The 23,646-nt window shown below is 38.8% G+C and overlaps 1 protein-coding gene across 1 annotated transcript in view; it reads right to left on the bottom strand.

The window, feature by feature from the left end:
* PEX7 (peroxisomal biogenesis factor 7) overlaps window positions 1-23,444 on the bottom strand; it is a 66,287-nt gene extending 42,843 nt beyond the window's left edge. Inside the window, exons 1-5 of the mRNA XM_081940662.1 lie at window positions 23,181-23,444; window positions 19,917-19,974; window positions 13,947-14,097; window positions 10,503-10,580; window positions 9,339-9,447 (exon numbers count right to left, since the gene is read on the bottom strand). Of these exons, the coding sequence (XP_081796788.1) occupies window positions 9,339-9,447; window positions 10,503-10,580; window positions 13,947-14,097; window positions 19,917-19,974; window positions 23,181-23,328 (544 nt within the window). The 5' untranslated portion in view covers window positions 23,329-23,444. The remainder of the gene's footprint in view (window positions 1-9,338; window positions 9,448-10,502; window positions 10,581-13,946; window positions 14,098-19,916; window positions 19,975-23,180) is intronic.
* Window positions 23,445-23,646: the final 202 nt, after the last annotated feature.

Genomic DNA, 23,646 nt, shown 5'->3' with positions numbered 1-23,646 from the left:
CTGCAAGTTCTTAAATACTCAATCACTTTTTATTCATTTCCCTTTAAATTTTAACTTTAAATCTTTCTTTTAGATTTTACACACATTTGCTGACAATTTGATTAAGCGCATGCTGCAGGAAACTGAAAGCCTCTCACAAACTACCTAAAGCTGTCAATATCATTTTAGAGTTTGCTATTTATTTACACCAACTTACTTTCCCCTAAAGAAGCACAGAGACGTCTCTAGAGAAGCACTGTGGTAATTGCTAATAAAATTTGGGCTTAGCCGAAGTAAACAAGAAACCGTGAGAAAGAGACTCAAGATTGATTCTCTTCGTTTCTGAAAGAATTTTATTGGTTTTTAAAATTTTGGGGGGAAAAGGGTAGGTGGGTATACAAAAAAAAATTTGGCAGCTCCATCGTGCTAGAGGTAGGAATCTCTCCAATTCTCACAACTTTTTACAGAAAAAAACAAAAGATAAAAGATAAGCAGAAACAGCATCTTATTATACATTGTATCAACCATGTGTTCAATCATCTCTTTTGCCACTTTCTAATATATCAACAATTAAAATGATATTCCAGATATATTTATTTTGTGACCTGAGTCTTTCCATTATTGTTCCCTCCCCCCTGTCCCCAGGCAGAGCCGCAGCCCCTCCCTCCTTCATGTCTTGTGTTTTGTCGCCTTTTTCACTACTTCTTATATTTCTGTCCTCTAGGAGAGCACTATGTTTTTTAATGAAGGCCTCTGCCTCCACGACTGTTAATTTAATTCTGTTTCCCTCCCAGAAGATCAGCATTCCTTCTGGCAATAACCATCTAAACAAAATCTGCTACCTCCTTTTTCAACTCATTTTGTCCCTGCATAATAGCTTGAAACATTTGAGTTACAGATAAATCTTTTGAACTCTCTCCAGTCTTTTGTGTAAAAATGATGAAATTTTTGTCTGTTGAATCGTTGGACTGGATGCAGTAAAAGTTGGTGCTGAGGCTGCTTTGCCTGTAGGTGGTTTTCTGGGCACAGTGTCTAAGTTCAGAAAGAGTAAAAATCTTTTGCAAAAGAAATGGCGTCTGTGAAGCGCGCAGCCAAGCGAGTCCGAAAAGACAGGCAAATCCAAAAGTGAAAATTAACCCTCTGTCACAGTTCCAAGCCAAGAAGTCACTCAAAAAAAAAAAAGGAAATCAAATAGTCCAAATCCAGAAAGACCACGTAATAGGAGAGGCTCCAAAAGTCCTTCAGGGGGATAATATAAAGCCAGACTTTCTTCAAAGATAGTTTCAAAAGGCAGACTTCATTTATAAGTGCAAAGAAGAAGGAAGCAGGCCATGTTGGCTCCTCCTCGGGATTAGGAGCAGAACATTAAAAACTTCCATAAAACTTTCAAAACAACTCAGCAATCAGCTCTTGCAGTTATAATATAAATCTTTTGACATAGTTAGTTCAAGTGGCTAATTCAGTTTTTTGCTCTCTATCTCCATTCCGAGATTGAGAGACAGTCCAAATGCCGCTTTGCCAGAGAGGGGTAGAAGAAAAAAAGTAAACCCCCCTCCATCCTTCCTACTTCAAACAGATTGAATCCACAACTTGAAAAAAAGCCGCTACTCGTCAGTTAAAAGCAATTAAGGAGATTGGAGCGAATTTCTCACCTCCAACACTTCAGCCGCTGCATGGTTAACTCTTTCCTTCCAGAATCCATTCAGCGATGGTGCTGTTATGCACCCCCTATGCTCCCTGGCTCCTAAGGCGAACCTGGAGACTCCTCCATGGCTGCCGCCTATCTGGGGGGTTCCAGCAAGCCGCCCTACGGCAGGTGGTTCCTCCAAGACCGCCAGTGCTCCTAAAAGGAGCCCACCGGAGAAGCGAACAGCGGACCAACGTCCGTCGCCTTCGGAAACCGGAAGTGATCTCCAAGATTGATTCTCTTGAGAAGAGGGAAAAATCCTGTCAGGCTTTCAAGATTCAGTTATAGTTTCTCAATAAAGTCAAATTCTAGTATTTCTTGTGGTGTTTGTTTCCTGACTTGGCCTACCTTAAAGGGCTAGTACCACCTTCTCACTTATATTATATATATGAGTGTGGAGAGAGAGAAAGAGAGACAGACACAGACAGAAAACAAAAGGAAAACTTTTACAAACATCTATTGGTTCAAATAATAGCAATAGCAATACCACTTAACCCTCTCTAAGCTGTTTACCCCCAACAATCTGGCTGTATCAATTTATCACGAATTTTTTCCCCTTCACTAAACTGGGCATGGGTATGACACCCATTTTATTTATTGTAATTCATTTTTTTTTTAATTTCTGCTTATGTTCTCTTTGAGAACAATGTGTTATACAGCATTTGAATGAAATTAATGGGACCCAAATGGTATAGCACTGGGTTACTTAAGAGCGGGGGTCTTAACTGGCCCTGCCCCTCCCAGGAGTCCCCACGCAGCCTATTTTGGGTGCAGGTAAGTGCATGGCATATACGGAGGCTTGGGGAGGGCAAAAAACGAGCCTACCGGAGGTTTTGGGAAGGCCAGAAACGTACCTCCGGAACTGGGGAGGCCGTTTTTGCTCTCCCGGAGGTTCAAGGAAAGCCTAAGAAGTCCAGGGTGGGCAAAAACGCCCACCTCCACTGTGGTGCAGGAGGCCAACTAGGCCATGGCCACCATGGCCTCGCCCATGGCCAACCAGCAACTGGGCAGAGAACCCCTTGCTAAAAATTTTGAAGCCCACCCCTGCTTAAGAGACTCACTTACATTACCTGTTTCATCAGAAGCAGGAGAGACATGGGTCCCATCAGCTAAGAAATGTCCTATGATGGGACCTAAGAGAAGAAACTTTCTGCCATGGCACCTGCCCTTTAGAACATCAACCCCTAGAGATTAGATTGCCTCTGCTCCTGCTGGCTTTCATAAAACCCTGAAAACATGGCTTTACCAATGGGCGTCTGGAAATGCAGCAGAGGCGGCAGGTTGGTTGCATAGAGCGTTACTGTTAGATGCGATTACCATATTTTTCAGAGTATAAGACGCTCCGAAGTATAAGACACACCTAGATTTTGGGGAGGAAAACAAGGGAAAAATATCTGCCTTTGCCTTTCAGCAATTTGCCTCCTTGCAACAAACAGTAAAGACAATATACACTGTTTGTAGTGTTATATTTCAGACTATGCTTGTACAGATGCTGTTAAAATTGATGTGCTTTCTGCATTGGCCAGCTGATCGTTGGGTGCGTGTGCATGCTAGAACCCAGAAGTTCGGCTTTATCAGAGCGCAGCATTGACGAGCGCACACACTTGCGCCCAATGTTCCTGCGCAACGTTTTTGGCATTCGGTGCCGAAAAGGTTCGCCATCTCTGTCTTAGCTTATCTTAAAGCAAAGAATATATAAGAATGGGTTGGAATCTCAAGAACCATAGGACTTTATGAGGAAGTTATGCCATGTGGTACAACCCTCCTAAAAGTGATGCAGGGTTTTTTTTTAGTTTCAGTTCTTTCACAAATTTATTACATATAACATGTTTACTTAAAAACAAAGATTTGTCTTGGCATTCTCAAGCCCTTAGGCATGCCTTAAGTAGCTACCTGGATTCTAGCCACTGTCAACATTAGTGACTAGATACAGTTCCTATCAGATATCCCAGTTCTGGACTAGAACACTCATTGCCCTTATCGTACGCCCGGGTGCTCGGGATTACAGGACCCTGGTCTCCAGCTGGTGTCGCTTAACACCAGGTCCGTGGTACACAAGGCTCCCCTCATTTACGACCTCATACAAGAGGGTAGAGCGGACCTGACGTGCATTACGGAGACCTGGTTGGGCCATGAGGGGGGTGTTCCCCTTAGTGAACTATGCCCACCAGGCTTCCGGGCATTTCACCAGCTGAGAGCCCAGGGCAGGGGCAGGGGTGGTGGCAGTTGTTATTAGGGAAAGTCTCAGACCTCAGGAGGTCACTGTGCCTCAGATAGGCGGGTGTGAGTCCCTTTTTGTGAAATGGGGCCTTGGCGTTCAGGTGGGCCTTTTTGTTACGTACCTGTATCCCTGCTACGTTTCGTCGGCCCTGCCGGAGCTGCTTAATGTGTTAGCTGGATTGGCGATTGATTTCCCCGGGCTTATGATCCTGGGGGATTTCAATCTGCCCTCCATTGGCGAGACATCCGAGTCAGCTCGGGAGTTCATGGCTTCCATAACGGCTATGGACCTAACTCAGTTAATTCAAGACCCACCCATAATAGGGGACACACGCTCGACCTGATTTTTGTCTCTGGGCAGTGGATGAATGATCTAGATTTAGAGGATATTTCTATTCAACCCTTGTCATGGTCTGATCATTTCCTCATCAGGCTTGACTTCCATACTGCTACCCCTTGCCGCAGGGAGGCGGAACCGATTAGATGGTTCCACCCCAGGTGCCTGATGGATCCTGAAAGTTTCCTGATGGAGCTTGGGACTTTTCCTGGATCCCTTGCTGACAACTCGACCGAAGCCCTAGTGGAAGCCTGGGATAGGGCGGCCACTGGGGCCTTGGATTGCATTGTGCCTTTGTGGCCTCTGACCCGGTGTCGATCCCGGGTGGCTCCCTGGTTTATCAAGGAGCTCCGGGAGATGAAACACCAGAAAAGGCGCCTAGAGAGTGGCTGGAGGGCCAGCCGGTCCGAATCTGATCTGATTGAACACTAGTAAGAATTCATATTAAATCTTACTTAGTGGAGATAAAAGCGGCAAAAGGCAACATTTTTCCGCTCTTATCGCGTCCGCAGATAACTGCCCAGCCGCCCTGTTTAGGGTGACCCGCTCCTTACTTAACCAAAGAACTGGGAAAGACCCCTTGCAGGGTAGGGCTGAAGAATTTGTTCAGTATCTGCAGGATAAAATCGCTCAGATCCGGACAAACTTGGACTGACTGGGTAGATTCGGGCGAGTCGACAGGAATGAATCTTGTGGAGACAATCTGGGATGAGTTTGACCCTGTGACCCCCAAGGGCATGGACAGGATTATAGGGAGACTCGGTGCTGCCACTTGTGTGCTGGACCCGTGTCCCTCTTGGTTAGTTTCGGCAAAGACAAAAGAAAGCAGATTGTGCTTTTCCAATACCCACTAATCAGCACTATGGAAATAATATATTTTATATTCCTTTCTAGTCCAATTTATTTATTCTAGAAATTAACTGAACTGATAGACAACACTGTTCACTGTTGAAAATGCTCATTACCGCACATCTACAAACCTTTGGGGGAATTTTCTTTCTGAGCAACATTAGAACTAGAGTTTACTACTATATGACAGCTAGCTGAGTGTAGGGGTTAAAGGCACCAATTTAGAAAACAGGAGACTGTGTGTTCTGGCCCTGTTTTAGGCATGAGGAGATTTCTTTATTTTAGCCCTAGTAAGCTACAAATATGTCAAGAAAACCGCAGGAACTTTTTCAGTCAGTCACCAGAACTCAACATTACAGATAGTTTTTGACTTACAATCATTTGTTTAGCAGCTGTTCGAAGTTACAACAGCACTGAAAAAAGTGACTTATGACCGGATTTCACATTTACAACTGTTGCTGCATCCCCATGGTCACGTGATCAAAGCTGAGGTGCTTGGCAACTGGCATGTATTTATGATGGCTGCGCTGTCCTGGGTCATGTGATCACCAACCTTCCCAACCGGCTTCCAATAAGCAAAGTCAATGGGAAAAGTCAGATTCGCTTAACGACCACATGATTCACTTAACTATGGCAGTGATTCACTTAACAACTCTGGAAAAAAGTTGTAAAATGAGGTGCACTTAGCAACTGCCTCACTTAGCACTGGAATTTTTGGATTCAATTGTGGTCATGTCAAGGACTACCTGTAATTCAAAAGATACAATGTTTTCTACTATATATATATATCTCTCAAAGTAAAACGTTCTCAAAGTAAATTTGTTAAAGCTGAGTTGCTCTATTAATTCAGTCAGTAATTCTGTACTGCAAGGTACAGCAAAACCTAAAAGCCTTTTGTAGCTCAGCCAAACTGAACACACGCTTGTTCCAAAAAAAACCTATGGCAACTGCAATAAGTAATAAACCTTGGAATACCAAGGTTGCAAAACAGCAAAAGTCTTTAAATCTTATATTTGCCAATGTACTGAATTTTATTTTTCTGATGATATCTTCTATTAACAAAAGAAGATCCACCTGGTTAAATATTCTATTCTTAAAAAGCTATCAAACGAGAGAGAGAAATAGTACAGCAGCATGACTATTCCAATAATCAAAGTTTTAAATGAAAATGTTCAAACTAATATGGGCAAAAAAAAGCACTGATTTAGTTTTTCTTTATACCTGAGCAGATTTTTGTCTCGTTTGCTCAATCAACCCTAGTTACTTATTAATTTTGGTGTAGATATTCAGTTTATTCTAATTTCTGTAACATAGATTTGTTTGATAGATAGATATAATCATATCTCATCATTATTACTATGCTATGTTATGTATTTCATGTATGTCTGTATTATGTAAGTGTATACATATGTGTATATACATATCTAATAAACACACAAACATTCACTTTTCTATTTTATATATGTAAAATCTAATCATCATACATAACATCTCATACACGCAACAGATAACTCAGCCAACGTAAATGTTTTTAGAGCATAAGTGGATGATAAGTGGAAAATACAGAGAGCATGGAGTTAGCTGGGAAGCTGAAAATTAAAACCAATAGGAAGACTCTAGGTTACCAAGCAGGAGGTAACACTTTTCGAGACATTAGCTTGTTAACCAAAAGTAAAATAATGGAACTTGCTGAGTTTGTTGAATAATACAAATGTATTCAATACAAAATCCTTAGGATAAAAGCAGCAGCTATAGCTATCCTAAAGAGAACTAAGCTCACCAAGAAGATGTTTGAGGCTGTGAGTTGTAATCTCGGAGACTTTTGCCATACAACCTTCCTCTCAAAATAAAAAAAAATTGATCTGTTTATTATTAAGAACAAATATGAATAATTATTAAGAACAAATAGGAACAATCTCTTTAAGAGCATAGAGTTGCACTATGTGTAAAGTGCCAGAGTTGTTCCAAATTCCTAATGATGATTGTCTTTTGGGACTAATTTAGGGGGACAAGGTCAGTTAAACAGAATGTTTTTTTAACACTGCACATAACAATTTTGGGCATGATGTGGCTTTCATCAGAAGCCAGGGAGACCAACTAAATAGTGCCTAGTGAAGTAGAACAATATGCAAATTGCCTGCACTTCAAAGAAACAAGCAAAGGGATCCAAAGCAATGAGACTGGGTTCCAAGCAATCATGTTCAAAGTAGATGCAGTACCAAAGTGTTAAATGGCATTACATTTGCAAGAAACACTCAACTGACCTCTCTTTTTAAAATACAGAAATGATCATGCTGCTACTAATCAAAGAGACAGAGCTATTATACAGCTTCCACTGATAAAGCAGCTCTACAACCTGCTGAATTGTAAAAACAAAACACTCATAATACACACTGAAATCTTTCCGACACATGATCCTGTTGATTATTTTAAAATTAAACATGCTGACACTGATTAATTCATTAGTTGGGAATAAATAAAGGCAGTTCAGAGGCCCTGAACTTCAGCCTCAGGCTTTTGTATTCCTCCCCCTTTTTATTAATTCTACGCAAGAGGAAAGCAAGCTCTTTCTCTTTTACTTTAGAAATTACCTTTAATCATAGGAAATTAAAGCAAGATAAAAACAATGATTTTATATTTTGCTTTGTTACCGAAGCCTAGCTAGAATGAGCCACTTACTTAAATTTGAACCCAGCCTCCACCATTTTTGCAATGGGATGAACACACCTTTCACAGCGGTTCAATTTATTTGTTGCATATATACACTGCATTTTTAAATTGCAACAGTTCTACCATTTTCTTTTCTAAACAAAAGTCCTGCTAAAGTAGTTTAACCTGAGAAATAGTGACCAACGCAAAACCATTGAAATATTTAACTGTATAGGAAATCCTCATTTAATGACCACAATTAGGAGCCAGCAACTCAGTTGTTTGGCTGGAGTGGCCATTAAGTGAAAATGTGAGTTAGACTTTCTTTTGCTTTATGGACCTGCAAAGATTATAAATGGAAGGGCTCGTCTCAAGGTTACGTTTTCATCACCATCATAACTGTGAACAGTCACTAAATGAGAACTAACTGTAGTTAAATATAAATTTGAGATTTGATCCTCATCTGACACCCAACCCGTATACTCAAAAGCACAACTTGCATACGAGAGGTCAGTAACCTGGACAGCAACTGCCAAATCCCCGGCAATTAACCATGCTGTGATTTATGGCTACTGCAATCCCAAAAAGCATTTAGGATGGCTATCACTGGATCCAGTATTACTGCTACTATGTTACCATAAACAATGTTTATTTATGACTACCGTATTTTTCAGACTATAAGATGCACCGGAGTATAAGACGCACCATGATTTTGAAGAGGTAAATTTTTTAAAAAAGTTTTTGCACTCTGCATGCCTCCCAAATCCTCGGCATGCCTCATTATTTGCAAAAAAAGGGGGGGGGGCAGCATGCAGAGAGTTTGGGAGGTTTGCATAGTGCTCCTGGAGGCTTGGGGGGGTCAGTTTTTGCTCATTTTTGCCCTCCCCAGTCCCCAGGAGCATTTTGCAAGCCTCCCAAACCCTCTGCACGTCCATTTTTGAAAAGGGACGGGGTTTCGCTAGACCATAAATGCTGTATTCAGTGTATAAGACGCACCTAGATTTACACCCCCTTTTTTGCGAGAAAAAGGTGCATCTTATACTCCAAAAAAATACGGTAAATAGCTAGGCAAATGGTTCAGATCACGGTATGACCAATTCATGTGCAGCTCTACTTCCAGGAAATGCAGTCCAACATTACACACACAAATAACCTTTGTGCCTTCAAATCCAAAGGCATAATCGTTATGATAATATGCTCCCAAAAGGACGGTTGAGCTACATTTTTCAGGAAATGAAATGACTTGAACACTGTTCATAAAGACACGAAAGTATTGGATAAAAGACAGCCATTCAGAAATTTATAACTTCTTGTAGTGCTGTATCAGCTAGGGGAAAGAAAGTTGGCAAGGCAGTAAAAAATGCCAGAGATGAAATGACAGCATGAAAAGCTGCTATTGATTCACTTGATTAAAGCAGTTGCTGATCCATGTAGAGGGGCCAGATATGTGTAGTTAAAAGATAACAACTGAGCCTGCTCTTTAATTATAGCTACACATTCTTCATTTCTTCCACTATTTATTTAAATTTATACCACCATCTGCTGGACGGAATTTTAGAACAATCAAATGTAATTGGAGTGCTGCTAGTACAAATAAATAGAAATTGCAGCCTTTACCTGAAGTAGAGGCAAAGCAGCCAGGGACATGTGGAGACCATATGGTACTATAAATGACACCTTCGTGGCCTCTGAATGTGCGCAATGGCCGTCCCACTTCAGGATCCCACTAGACAAAACGTAAACAAATAAAGGATGATTGGTACACCTACTTGTAGGATATAGCTTCCACTTTGGAGATTATCAAAGTGATCGCAAACAAAATATAAGCAATTATGGTCATGAAACAAATACATTGCTTTCCTATAAAATTATTTCCCGGTGCAAAAAAGTTTATCTCAAATTTGCCAAAATGTGTACCTATAAAAGAGTTTAAATGTATGCTTTTCTGAAAATCAGCTGCTTCTTTGATCTGCTTTTCGTTTTAAAAATTGGGATGCATCTCTCCCTCTCTCCTCCCCTTCCCATCCCTCTCTCTCCCTTCTCCCTCTCTCTCCCCCCCTCCCTCTCTGAAAGAAATAGAAATAAACAGCCTGGATATACTCATAAATGTAGACATATGAGGGGTGGGGGTTTCCGACCACCAGAACTTCAGTAGCTTCCATGAGAGTCTATTAGCAATAGCACTTAGACTTATGTAGTGTTTTACAATGCTTTACAGCCCTCTCTAAGCAGTTTACAGAGTCAGCATATTACCCCAACAATTTGGGTTCTCATTTTACCCATCTGAGAAGGATGGAAGGCTGAGTCAACCTTGAGCCTGGTGAGATTTGAATTGCCAAATTTCAGGCAGCCGGCAGTCAGCAGAAGTAGCCTGCAGTACTGCACTATAACCACTGTGCCACCATGGCTCATTATAACTTAGATTGGTCACTCAGCAACTAGTCATAAGTCAAGAGATACCTGTACTTTCAACTATCAACTGCCATGGATTAATAATTTAAAGAACCATCGCATATGCAAGTCTTGATCAATTTGCAGTTTTATTATGGAAAGAAATACATCCTGCGATTCTTCCCACTTGATGAAATTAATTCAGAAAATATTGTAATTATAAAAACAACTAGATTTCTCAATTTAATTGTCTTATTTTAACTAATATTAATTTAAACATAAGAAAGCAAGTCATCATCGGTAAAAGAAAAGAACAGAAATCATGTTGAGAATATTAATTTAGAATGTCAAACCAATATGCAATTTAAGTAATCTGCAGTATAAACATACCAATTTTGCTGTTTGATCCCATGATCCAGATACTATTAGCTGATCTCCTCTGGTTTGACTCCAGTCAACACTGTAGACCTGCAAATATTAGATACACTTTACCTTGCTAGCATACATACATTGGATAAACCATAAATAGAGCACATTTCCTGTCCTGCTACTGAAAGAATATACTGGATATACTGTGTAAGAAAGAGGAAGATATATCAAGGTTGAAGACTGAAAAAATGAAAACCAATAACCAAAAATAAAACGCTTCTCTTTTAATACACATACATATTAATAACCCACAATTTATAAAGGTACACAATAATTTATTAGCTATATGATTGTGAGACATAAAATGTTTATGCATGCATGTGCATTATACTAAAATATATTTGTATAGACATAACATAGATATGTGTGTGTTTGTGTGTCTGTGTAGGCAATGTGTGTGTGGCTGTTTGGCACATCCTTTTATTTATTGCAGTGTATAATAGCTGTAGTCTTTACCTTCACTTTTTCTTCCTAAGATAGAAAATTAAGACCCAGTCAACTGTTGTTTTCAATAATATTTCAAGAATTATTTTTGCTCAGAAGAATGGATCCATTTTATTACTTGATACTCCCTCAATTATAGTTTTTAAAAGCATTGATCCAAACACTGCTCACTCTTATTTTCTGCCCAGCTATTCTTGGATTAGCACATTTCTTCTCTATTTTTCTAGTACTCCATCCACTGTGCAAAGAAGATAATCTCCAGGAGAAAACCACAGTCCCTGTTATAAAAACTAGGTTACCACTGGAAATATCCCAGTTCAGATACTCATCTACAATTGGTGTAGCATGGAAAAATTACACAAGCCCAAGGGCTATTTTTAAGTTTACTAAAAGATAAATGCGGCTTCCAAACAGGATCCAATTAGTTTTAGTAAGGTGTGACAGCTTTTTAAATATATTATTGATAGTGATATTTCATCATTTTATCAATTAACTAGGCTGCCGAAAACAAAACAATGCTCTTTTACCCTGGGAGTAGATTCTGGTTTTTTAACTTTATTTTATTTTCTTAGATACGGCCATAAGACTAATCAATTAATAAACTATGGCTATAAAACAAAACTTCTAATGTTGCAAAGGAGTCAGAGTATTTAATTTTCAACAACTGAACATATATTTCAAAATATTACGGCAATAGAGCAAAAGCCTGATGGCATTCACTGCTTGTGAACCTCTTCATAAGAGCTAACCTTGAGAGTTGCAACAAAATATTCCTGCAGAATATATGACTCCTGTTTAACATGGTTACTGTAGGTCAGGAACCACCTCAAATACTTATATTGCTTATTTTAAGTGCATCAACTAACTCCTGCTTTTGATTAGATGGGCAAAATGCCCAGAGAAGTTCCTTCCCTGCCTTTTCCCCTGCAAAATAAAGTGTTATGCCCATGTATAGGCATGCCACAACAACTGGAAGCAGCTTATGAAGCAGCCACTCATGCCTGAAAAAATACATTAGTTATTCCAAATCATTTCTTTTGCAATTATACCTGTGAAGTAGCCCTTTAAAAGGATTTTTACAGCCCTGCAGTCTAGAAATCAGGTGACTGTGGCTTCTAGTCCCGAACAGACACTAAAAACAAATAGGTGATTTTGGGCCAGTCCTTCTCTTTCAGCCCACTTGCAAAAAGCCTTACAAGAAACCTGAAGGGACTTCTCCGGGCAATTGTCAGGAATCACACTGACTCAAAGATGTGTGTGTGTGTGTGTGTGTTTTAACACTAAGATGGGAAACCTCTAGTCAACTCTTGCAAAAACAAAAACTCAAAAACTCATCACCCTGCCCAAAAGCGTCTTCTCCCAACCACTGCTACCCTCCTACCCTTTTAGGCTGATTTCTTCAACATTTTTTGTTCTAAAGAAGAGTGTACATGCTATATGAAGACCTTCAGGAAATATAATGCACTTGGTTAATGCTTATTCACTCCTTACACACCTTCCTACTACTCTGCGTTTTCCTTGATGGAGGAGGATGCAGTGGCTTCATCTGACAATAACTCCCTAGAAGAAGATAGGTTAGGCTACCACAAAGAGCTCTCTGAATCAGTTGAGGCAATCACTAGCGCAGGACAATGGTTAAAATCAATCTCTGCTAACCCTCTATCCAAAACTTTGATAATCACAAACCAATCTGTTTCCTATTGCTTTTGTTTTCAAGTCACTGACTTTCGTCAAAGGCTATGGGTAACAATGCCTAACAGATTTTAAAGACCTTGCGCTATAATGAAAATTCAAAAGATATTCAAATAAAAGGAAAAATACTACTTTATCAATTGAGGATGTTAAGCCTGTTTCACTCTTTAGTGGGGGGAAAAGCAACAGCTTTGGTGCTGGTAGAAACAAAAAGCTGCCACATGGAGAAAGTCCCACAGACAGGCCTTTAAATTTTTTCATAATAAAATGTGTAGCCTGTAAAATAAGAAAATAGAAGGCGAGAAATGTGTGAAATGCTTGAGGCTAATTCAACTGGACTTTGAAATGCCCTACTTCTATCACAGAATGACAAAAGATATTCCAATGTACGAACAGACTATTCAAATCTCACCAATAGTAGTCTACCCTTAGAATTATGAAAATTATGAAGTTAGAACAATTGGTCTCAAAACATTTTGCAAACTCCCAGAGAAGGTATACTTGGATTGTTTCAAATTTTGGTTATTTTAAGATTCTAACTTTGCTACAAAGACAATGAATACATTTTTATGTTAGCTTCTCTTATTAATCTTGGGGGTGGGGGTGGGGATCAGTACAGTTCCACAAAGTGACAAACTTACAAATTCTGCAGAGTAAAGAAAGTTATGTATAGGAAAGCCAATAATAAATAACTTATTTTATATGGCAGAAGTTCATACAATATAAATACCACAATCTTCCTGGAAAAAGAAAAAAATCGTGTAATTTCTAGATAAGACAACCTCTTGAAGTGTTTTTATAGTTACTGTAACACTTTAAACAAAAAATACAAAAAGAACCTTTCCATTTTTCCACAATAGAACTAACAGAATCATTATGTTACATAATACTCAAAAATCATTTCCATCGATCTCAATGATACAAAATTGCTATTCAAACAGGGATGCAAGATTTGTAAGGATAATATACTGCTGGGCAGAACATTGCAATTTTCAAAGGAAGTTCTGCTTGTTTGTTTTTCAGAATGTCATTAATTTTCTCCAACAGTATGTATTTATTTTAAAAAAACATTTTAATAAAGAAAAGATAAACAGAAGAAATAAACAAAAGCAACAGCAGGATAAATCAGAGATTATTCAATTCAATAGAAGTGAAAGAAGGTCCTGGTATTTCTAAACTTCAACTACTGTTTTATTGATTAAACTACAAAGGGTTCCTTTTTGAAGAGTCTATCTTGTTCTAGAGAAAAAGGACAATATTTAATTATACCTCTTGAGTGTGTTCTTTATAGACTTGCAAAGGACCTGCAGGTTTTTCTGTATCCCAGATCTGTAAAGATCCGTCTCCACTAGACGTGACCAGCACATGTTCATTGTTTTCACTCCACGTCACATCAAATAGACCATCATTCCAGTCAAAACTAAACCAAAAGTGAATATATTACTTTATGACAAGAATATATCATTTAATATAACCGGGTACTATTTAATGATACAAATTTTTATATAATGACTAGGTTCACCCCAACACACAATCTCAAAACAAACATTTACATCTCACACAAACAAATATGAGGAGGAGGGCCTGGAGAGAACCTGGAATGAAATGTTTAGCAAGTCATAACATTTCACTGAGCTACATTCACTCAACTTAACTCATTTTACACAGAAATTATGAAAAGAGAGAAATCCTCACATATTCAATCCTGAGCTTTCTTGCTTAAACAATGAATGTGTGGGAGGCGGGAGGATTATGACCCACTTTTAACATTCAGCATTTTAAAAATTAAGTCTGCTACAAATAAACAGATCTAACTTTTCATGAAGTTCAGATCCACAGTTTGCCTTATTCAAGCTTATTGTCAGTGGGCCACTGATGTATAAAGAGTAAAGGTGATAATGAGTCTCCTTGAAAAATTCCACATTTGATATCAATTTCTAATTCTTCTCTATTAGTGATCAACTTTGATCACCAAAACTTTATTGAATTATTCATAAATGGTTGAATGTTGTACTAACTCCAAAATTTTGAGATATTTTTCAATCCAGCTACAGAATCAAATGCTTTTTTACAATCTATTCAAGTCATAAAGAAATGTGTTCTTTTTCTCAAATTCTTTAAAATCAATTTGTTGATCAATAACTATTCCATCATTCCTCTTAAATTTTTGGAGAATCCTTTTTTTCTACAGGGAATAAATAATTTCTTTTCAAATAGCTGTAGATTTCATTTGCAAGGCTTCCAATGAAGATAGCCAACTGACCAAAGCTTTTTCAATTTTTCAGATTTTTCAATTTCAAGTTTTATGACTCTCTTCTCCATGAATCACCACCATAAGATCCTCCATAAAGTGATAGTTTGCAAGGAGACTCTGAACCAGTACTTGGAAGTAGTCAGATAAGTCATCCATAAGCTGGGAGGTGTGGCTGTAACCACTTCATTGTTAAAAAAAAGTAATAGTTTTGGAATGTATTTTTCAAATGGACAGTTAGTCATGTCTTTCACTTTTTAAACACTTTGCTTATTATCCTTACTAATTCAGTTACAGTCTGTTTCACCTTTTTGAAGATCTGCACCATTTCTGGGAGATTGTTATTACTGAACAATATGGAGGGTTGCCAGAGGTGAGCTAAAATAAGGAAGCTTGGGGTACTTTTTTCTTTCTTATTTTGATGGAGAAACATAAAAATTGAAAAAGTTATCGTTTAATATCTTCATTTTTATGAATTTGTCACTTTTATTTTATGTTTGGAGTTATAATTTGCACTTTTGGATTTTTTTGTTATGGGACGCTGAAATCTTTTGATTTTAATGGATACTGATTGGCCAGAAGTACCAGTTCATCTACAAAAAGCTTTATTTTAAATGTATATTTTCTTTGACCACAAGAGGGAGCTGAAGAACAGAAGAAGATGAAGCAATATAAGAAGACATTAAAGGCAACAAAACTAGAAAAAATTGCAAAAATTATTTTGAAGGAGTATTTAAGCAAAATTCATCTTATATATCAACTATGTTTGAAAAATGTCATGAAAGAGGAGCAAGAGAAACAAATTACTGAAGTAAGATAGATGAGTAATCCAGAAATACAGCCAAGTGCAGAGGGTTATCAAACCACTGAAGCTACTACTGCATAAGAATTTGACAATAAAAAGAACCTAACTGGAATATAAATCTGATGCGAACAGTGCCTATTATGAAGATGATATAATTACAAGCCCATTACAATTATAAGTCCCCCAGTGCAACTGAAATAAGAAAAGTTGCAAGTAAAAATTATGGTCAAGACAATCCGTTTGGGATTTCCACTTCAAAAATGAAATGGAAGCTGACAATGTCGAAATATTTGTTTTAAAGATCATATTGGAGAATCTTTTGAGAAAAAATATTTCTTTAATAGATATTCCAAAGAAGAAAAAGATTTTACTTTATGAGAACAAGCTGGAAGGAGTGACTTAAATTTAATAGGCTAATTGAAATAAGGATGTATTTTCTATTGGTTTAACACAGGTAGTTAAAAGAAAGTTAAATGCATTATTTTGGGCTTATAAAATGGAACTGAAAATTGGTTAATCTTTTTTTCTTTTATATACGCTTGAATAATTCCTAAATTTTGCAAATTATTACTGAAAGTGAATGGAAAAGTATATACTGTATGTTAAAAGGAAGTTTAAAAAGATGTATTAGAATTGATTTTAGTTATAAAGATGAAATTTTTAGAGAAATCTTTAGCGCTTCAAAAATAATATAAAACAGTTTAGCCTTTAAGATTAAAGAATTTGAAACAATGTAGTGAGTTTTGTTAATATAAATGATAACAGTTTTGAAAGATTAATAGAGATATTATCACTTCCCAGAACGGGGAGGGGGGGGGAGAAAAAAAAGATTTTGCTAAGATGGCGATGTAAATTATTTTAAACAAAGAGATTTCATTTGGTCTTATTTCTATTGGGATATTGCTTCTGGTTTTTATGCTTAAAAATGAAATTCAATATTTCATCTGAAGATTGTAATAATTGTAATAATAATATATAATATAAAAAGTTGTAATTATAGATACTGTAAAAAGTTGAGGTCATAACTATATTAGAATTTACTGTGTTGGAAAGTGTCTATACCTCTTTTTCTCTTTTTTTTTATAGTCATGCACTCCCCTACGTTATCCTAATTTTTATTTTAGTTCTGTTATGCTACAATGAACAATGAAATCTTTAAAAAAAAGATTTAGTGTGTAATTACGCCCAGTAGTAGTCTGTATGTTGCTATGGATCTGTAGTTAGAAATGTCCTACCAGCAGTTAGCTGTTTTACTTACAGATTAAGGTAAAGGTAAAGGTTCCCCTCGCACATATGTGCTAATCGTTCCTGACTCTAGGAGGCGGTGCTCATCTCCATTTCAAAGCCAAAGAGCCAGCGCTGTCCGAAGACGACTCTGTGGTCATGCGGTCGGCATGACTAAACGCCGAAGGTGCACAGAACGTTGTTACCTTCCCCTGAAGGTGGTCCCTATTTTTCTACTTGCATTTTTACATGCTTTCAAACTGCTAGGTTGTCAGAAGCTGGGACAAGTAACAGGCACCTGCTCAAAGTAGTAAAGGCAGCTATATTGCCAAGGCTAAAAACTCAACCCAACTCAGAAATGTTGATTGATAACACATGTTGATGGGAATAGACATCCACCTTGTTTACTGAGGAATTAAGTTCCTATCTTCGGAATGCATGTCATTTTGCAGGACATTATGTGGGCAGTCAGTTTTACACATCGCTGTCACTACTAACCATAAGAGATACAGGAAACTGAAGCTAGATATTTTTTTTAAGTAATTGCTGACAGCTTTTATTTTTTAGTAGAATTTAATGTTGTAGGATTATTATTTTTTTCTTTGCCTTTTTCTGGAATCAATGTAGGCAAGTTTCATGTACAATGTTTTTTATGAAAGAAGAATCTTCATATTTGAAAAGTGGGGAAGTAGTTCAATTTCCTTTTTCGCTCTTCAGTTGACTTTTGTTTTATGGGTTTGGGGTGTGTGTGTTCTATAAACATCCCTCTACAAGAAAGGATAAATGCAAGTAACAGAAAATGAAGAGCCATTTAAAATTATTTTCTTTTTTGTTAAATTAACACCTATACAGTTAAAGTAAAGGTAAAAGACATTCCCAGTATTTCTAAATCACCAAGTAATATTGTACTTTCAAAGATCCAATAGGTGTTTACTGTCTTTGTCCATGGAAGAGAAAAATTGTTGAATTTTAAAAAAAAACCAACCCCATCTCATCCCCCAAATTGTTTTACAATATATTTCACCAAAACAATATGCTGTAATCAGAAAGTCCTTGGAAAACTAGAAAAAAAAACCTACATTCCCTCCTCTTTCAATATTTCCCTGTTCAAATAATATTGTTGTACAGAAAGAATTCTGTCCTATAAAGATTCTGTAAAACAAACAAACAAATTATGATTATGGGGAGGACTAGATACTCCCCTGTAACACCTCTCCTGCGCGAGCTGCACTGGCTTCCTGTAGTCTACCGAGTGCGTTTCAAGGTTTTGATTATGATCTTTAAAGCGCTTCATGGCACAGGACCTAGTTACATGCAGGATCGCATCCTGCCCCATACATCCCTACGACCAATCCGCTCACACAGAGAGGGACTTCTTCGGGTGCCGTCCGCTAAACAGTGTCGGGGGGCGACACCCAGGAGCAGAGCCTTCTCTGTGATGGGCCCAGCCCTGTGGAATGACCTCCCCCGTGACATCAGGATTATTTCCAATCTCCGCTCCTTCCGTGTACAGCTGAAGACCCACCTCTTTCAATTATCTGGCTTGGCTCAACCGTAAATTTTTTCTTATTCCTCCTGACAGTCCATTCAAATTTTTTAAATTTTTAAATTGTGTTATTACTAATGGGGTATTTTAATGGTGATTTTTAACTGTCTAAATGTGATGTAATTTGTTACCTCCTCCGTGCATGTATGTCTTTGTATATGTGTATGTTTATGTGTTTGTACATATGTTTTATGTTTTATATGTTTTATTGTACGCCGCCCCGAGTCCTGTCTGGAAAGGGAGCGGCTAATAAATTCAAATTTATTATTATTTATAAAAAGACATGAGGATTTCTGAATTAACATTCATATTTGGGGCTGAGGACCAATGGGACTGTTCCACCATTGGGGCTTGAGACAAAATTTGGAGCTGGCAAAAACGTGCATATTTTCATGCATAACAAAAATGTAGACATTAGTAATTTTCCAAGATTGCAGTAAACCACTAAACTGAATAAAATTTGTGTTGCATCTAAAAAAATCATACTTGTTTTAGGAAGTTTTTACTTCCTAAAAATACTCTCGACTTGAGGCGTTAAATGATTCTGAACTGTTCTATTAATACTTCTTTCAACTCCTTTTTATTCAATACTACCGTTGTGGCTCGCCAGCTGCCAGCAGAGCTAGAGGCAGACTCAGATGGTGAGGAGGTTGGGGAAGAACTTGGGTCAGTTCGGGAGCCTGGGAAAGGCTCTGAAGGATGCTCAGCGTCAGACGCAGAGATAGAGCCAGGGCCATCCAGCATTTCCCATCCAGAGAGGCAGCTGCCTTTGGAGTCAGAGATGAGTGAGGAGGAAGAACAGCTGGGGGCTGTTCTAGATGCACGTATGTGCAGAGCAAATAGGAGAGGTGAACAACGGAGGACAATGAGTCATCTCAGAAAGCAAAACAAAGTGGACGCTGACTGGCCCCTCCCTGGCTAGGGAATAAATCAAGAGGAAAAGGGAAGGAGGGGTGGTTGTAGCAGACAACCGTTTGCATTTCTACAAAGTTTGCTCCTTGTGTGTTTCGTGGGACAAAGACTGCCCTGCCAGAACTGAGGTTTATCTATTTCTCTGACTTAATTTGCAGCCTTCTGGCTGGGAGCTCACAACTTTGCATTTATCATAACAAGCTGATAAGGATTATTGCTTCAATTAACTCCTTGCAGGGCTCTTGCCTGACTTTCTATTGGTGCATGCAGTTGTTTCCCAATATGTAATTAAAGAGGGGTTTTTCTTTGCAGGGAGTTTTTTTTCTTGTTTCTCCAAAGGCCAGGTCAGAACAACTATTCTATTAAATCAACACACAAGAATTTAGCAGCATACGTGCTTTTGATATAGTTACACTGTTTAATAAAACTACATCAGAATATCTAATTACAAAAGCACAAGATTATGCAATAATTATTTTTATTATAAAAGAAACAAAATACCTCCTGAAAAGATGAAGTCCAGCTTCATTTTGTTCCAACACCACTAGAGTTCCACAACCTAAAATTGAAGATAATAAAAACAACACTGAAAACAATGGTTACGCATGGGTGTCAAACTCAATCGTGTCACGTGACATATCGCGATGTATCGTGATGTTTTTGCCTTTGCGGAACTAAGGTGGGCATGGCCTGTGTGTGATGGATCCAGCCCGCAGGACATGTATTTGACATCCCGGCTTTACAGTATAATACGGACTAAATTAGACTAAGATTCTTGAAAACTGATAAACTTTGGAAACCTCTTTTAGAAACACTGAAGCCTACCTTACAGCCTTGTCAAATTATATCTACTTAACATACAATTGCTACTCTAACTGGCAATGCTTTTTTACAGTATGAGGTCTTTTTCATTACTTACAATTTAATTTTTTTAACTGAAGATGTTATATACAAATTATGTGCTCTGCCATCTTCTTTTCCCAAAAGATGTACAGGTTACACTCCGATGAATTTTACAGTTATTAAGCTTCCAAAGACTAAATATAAAAATACATCTCTATAGCATGGATTGTTAAGCAGAATCAGCATTACCTTTTACTGCCTTCAAAAGTTGTACATTTCAAGAACCATTTTGAAAACTTGAGATGGGAAAAGGAAGTAGGAAGCACTTTCAAATAAACGTTTGAAGAGATTTTTTACTTTAGGGTACAAAAATGTAATGGTCACAATTAACTTCAGATATAGTTTAAAATAATGTAGAGATGACCTTATGGAAGGAATGGTAAAATAGTTAAGGGAAAAGAAATCGCAAATGAGCCCTTGAAATGTGAAAATAATGAGAAAGGAAAAAAACTCAAAATAAGACTGCTTTGATTCTGTTTGGTGAAAGAGAAGGCAGCGGAAAACTGACTGACTTTCAAGATCCTGTTTTATACCTCACAACAATAAAGTAGCATGTCATGAATTCTTGCAGTATCTGGTCTGCAAGATACTGGGCTAAAAGGGTGACATATAGCTTTAATGACTATCATATACTGGTGTAACTGTACTGGATGGCTAATTGTATACTGATTCCATGTAAAATGGAAATGCAACCTAAAAGACCCCATAGTTGCATGCAAACCTAAATGTTTCATGTGTGTTCCCATTTGAACATTATTCAAATGTTGTCACCATGACTGGGAGAAAATGACTAAATATATAACGGGAACTACATATTAACGATTTAATTTTAATTCAATAAAAATGGTTCCCCACCCCTTTTCATCCTTGTACTGCCCACTTTTTGGATTGTGGTCCCAAGCACACCTTTCGGATATCACATGTGTGAATGCCTTTTTCCTAAGGCATTTTTGTTATCTTTGGAGATTCATTCCAGGTGCAATACAGGCAGTCCTCGACTTACAACCACTCATTTACTGACCATTCGGAGTTACAACGGCACTCAAAAAAGTGACTTATAATCGTTTTTCACACTTATGACTGCTACACCATCCCCATGTTCACATGATGAAAATTCAGACGCTTGGCAACTGACGATTGCAGTGTCCCAGGATCATGTGATCACCTTTGACAAGCAAAGGCAATGGGGAAGCCAGAATCACTTAACAATCCTATTACTACTGCAGTGGTTCACTTAACAACTGTGGCAAGAAAGGTAAGGGGGGAAATGGGGCAAAACTCACTTAAGTGTCTCACTTGGAGAAATATTGGGCTCAATTGTGGTCGTGAGTCAAGGCTTACCTGTACTACCAAACATAATTAACTAGCAGGGGAAGAACATTTTCACTACTAAATTTACACAGAGACATACAGATAGTCCTCAATTTATAACGACAATTGAGCCCAAATTTATGTTACTAATCAATTTTGTCAATCACACCAGACATTTCCCACTTGCAATGTTTGGCTGTGAAAGTTGCGACTATAAGAAAGGTTGAGCGCCAAAGAATTGAGGCCTTTGAACTATGGTGCTGGAGAAGACTCCTGCAATTCCCCTGGATTGCAAGGCGATCAAACCGGTCAGTCCTAGAGGAAATCAACCCTGACTGCTCTTTAGAAGGCCAGATCCTGAAGATGAAACTCAAAGACTTTGGCCATCAAATGAGAAGGAAGGACTCACTGGAGAAGAACCTAATGCTGGGAAAGATTGAAAGCAAAAGAAGAAGGGGATGATAGAGAATGAGATGGCTGGATGGAGTCACCGAAGCAGTAGGCTTGAGCTTAAATGGACTCCAGAGGATGATAGAGAGTAGGAAGGCCTGGAGGAACATTGTCCATAGGGTCGCGATGAGTCTGACACAACTTCACAATAACAACAAAACTGATAAACAAACTTGAGACTACAAATTGGGGTCTAGCTTATCTCTTTTGTGAACCCCAAACAACCTTTCTCTTTACAATGTATTCCCCTTCAGACCTCATTTTAACAAACATGTATGCTACTACCCTGTCCAATCAACTTTCCTCTTTCAGATGTCTTTGTTATGTTAACTATAAAAGGGGATGTAAGCTAAAGATTGGGGTTCCCTCTTTGAATGAGGAATCCCTTTGGTCTGAATATTCTGATAAATTGTAATAAAATGATCTTCCTGTCTTGGTTTGTGCGGAGGCACAAGCCTGAAAAAGCCATATTTGGCCTTCACAACTGGGTGGAACCTGACAGCACTCACCCAGGAAAGCCTCAGCACTCCCTTCCCACGCGAGGAGTGTGTACAGCACTTAATCATGGCTTTCCCAAGCCCTTCTTCCCCCGGTTTCTCGTGATCTCTTGAGCTAGTTTATTTTTTAAAAAATACGGCCCTAAAGTGTGCACATCACACTTGAAGACTCCCAATTAATTTTGGACCACCAAGAGCATGTGTGCACTTCTGTTCCAGGTAAACTTTTATCAGCTAGGTTGAATGCAATCTAAGCGGCAAACATCCTAGCATTTGCAAACAGTTTCACTTAACAATCATATTACTACTGCAGTGGTTTACTTAACAACTGTGGCAGGAAAGGTAATAAAATGGGGCAAAACTCATTTTAAGTAAATTCACTTAAGTAAATCCCGTGAAACCTAAGAATGGTCGGGAAATGGGACGGTGGCTGCTATCCAAACCAGGTCCTTATCTCGGTGAAAGCCCTTCAAACAGGGAAGCAGACTAGAGCCCGTCCTCCTCTCTCTCCATCCAACCACCCTTTGGACGCGACCAGAGAGTCAAGGTGCTGCTGCTGCTGCTGCTGCCGCCACTGCGCACGCGCCACCTGCCGCCGTTTCACCTGCAATCCCGTAGTACTGCGAGGTAGCGCAGGCCAAACGCCCCGGCAGGTACGGCGAAAACTCTACTGCGTAACCGTGGCGGCCGGGCAAGCGGAAGGCCTGCGCCTTCAGGAGCTTCCCTAGCGCTTCGCCGCCGCTACGGCTCATGGCCTCACCGCCGGCTCTGAGCTCGTTTAGCCGGCCGCTGGGGAGGCATCTGCTCGCGGGTGGCTTCAAAACCGCCCGCTCCCTTCCTTGTTTCACCGGGCCCACCCGCTCCTCCTCCTCCCGCCTCATATGGGCGGGGATGAGGGGAAACAGTCGCCGTCGCCGCCATGCTTATTTTGGGCGACAAGCCTTTCTTCCGAATTGCCCTCTTGCAAGTCGGGCTTCCGATTGCAGCTCGCCTTTCATTGGAACCGATTCATCGAAGAAGGCGAAACGCGCAAACAACTGGTTAAAACTATCCAAGATTAGTTAGGTTGT

This window comes from Natrix helvetica, assembly GCF_964273705.1.
Source record: "Natrix helvetica genome assembly, chromosome: 2".
NCBI classification, from domain to species: Eukaryota; Metazoa; Chordata; class Lepidosauria; order Squamata; family Natricidae; genus Natrix; species Natrix helvetica.
Note: the sequence above shows the minus strand (reverse complement) of the source record. Positions and strands in the feature narration are given on the sequence as shown.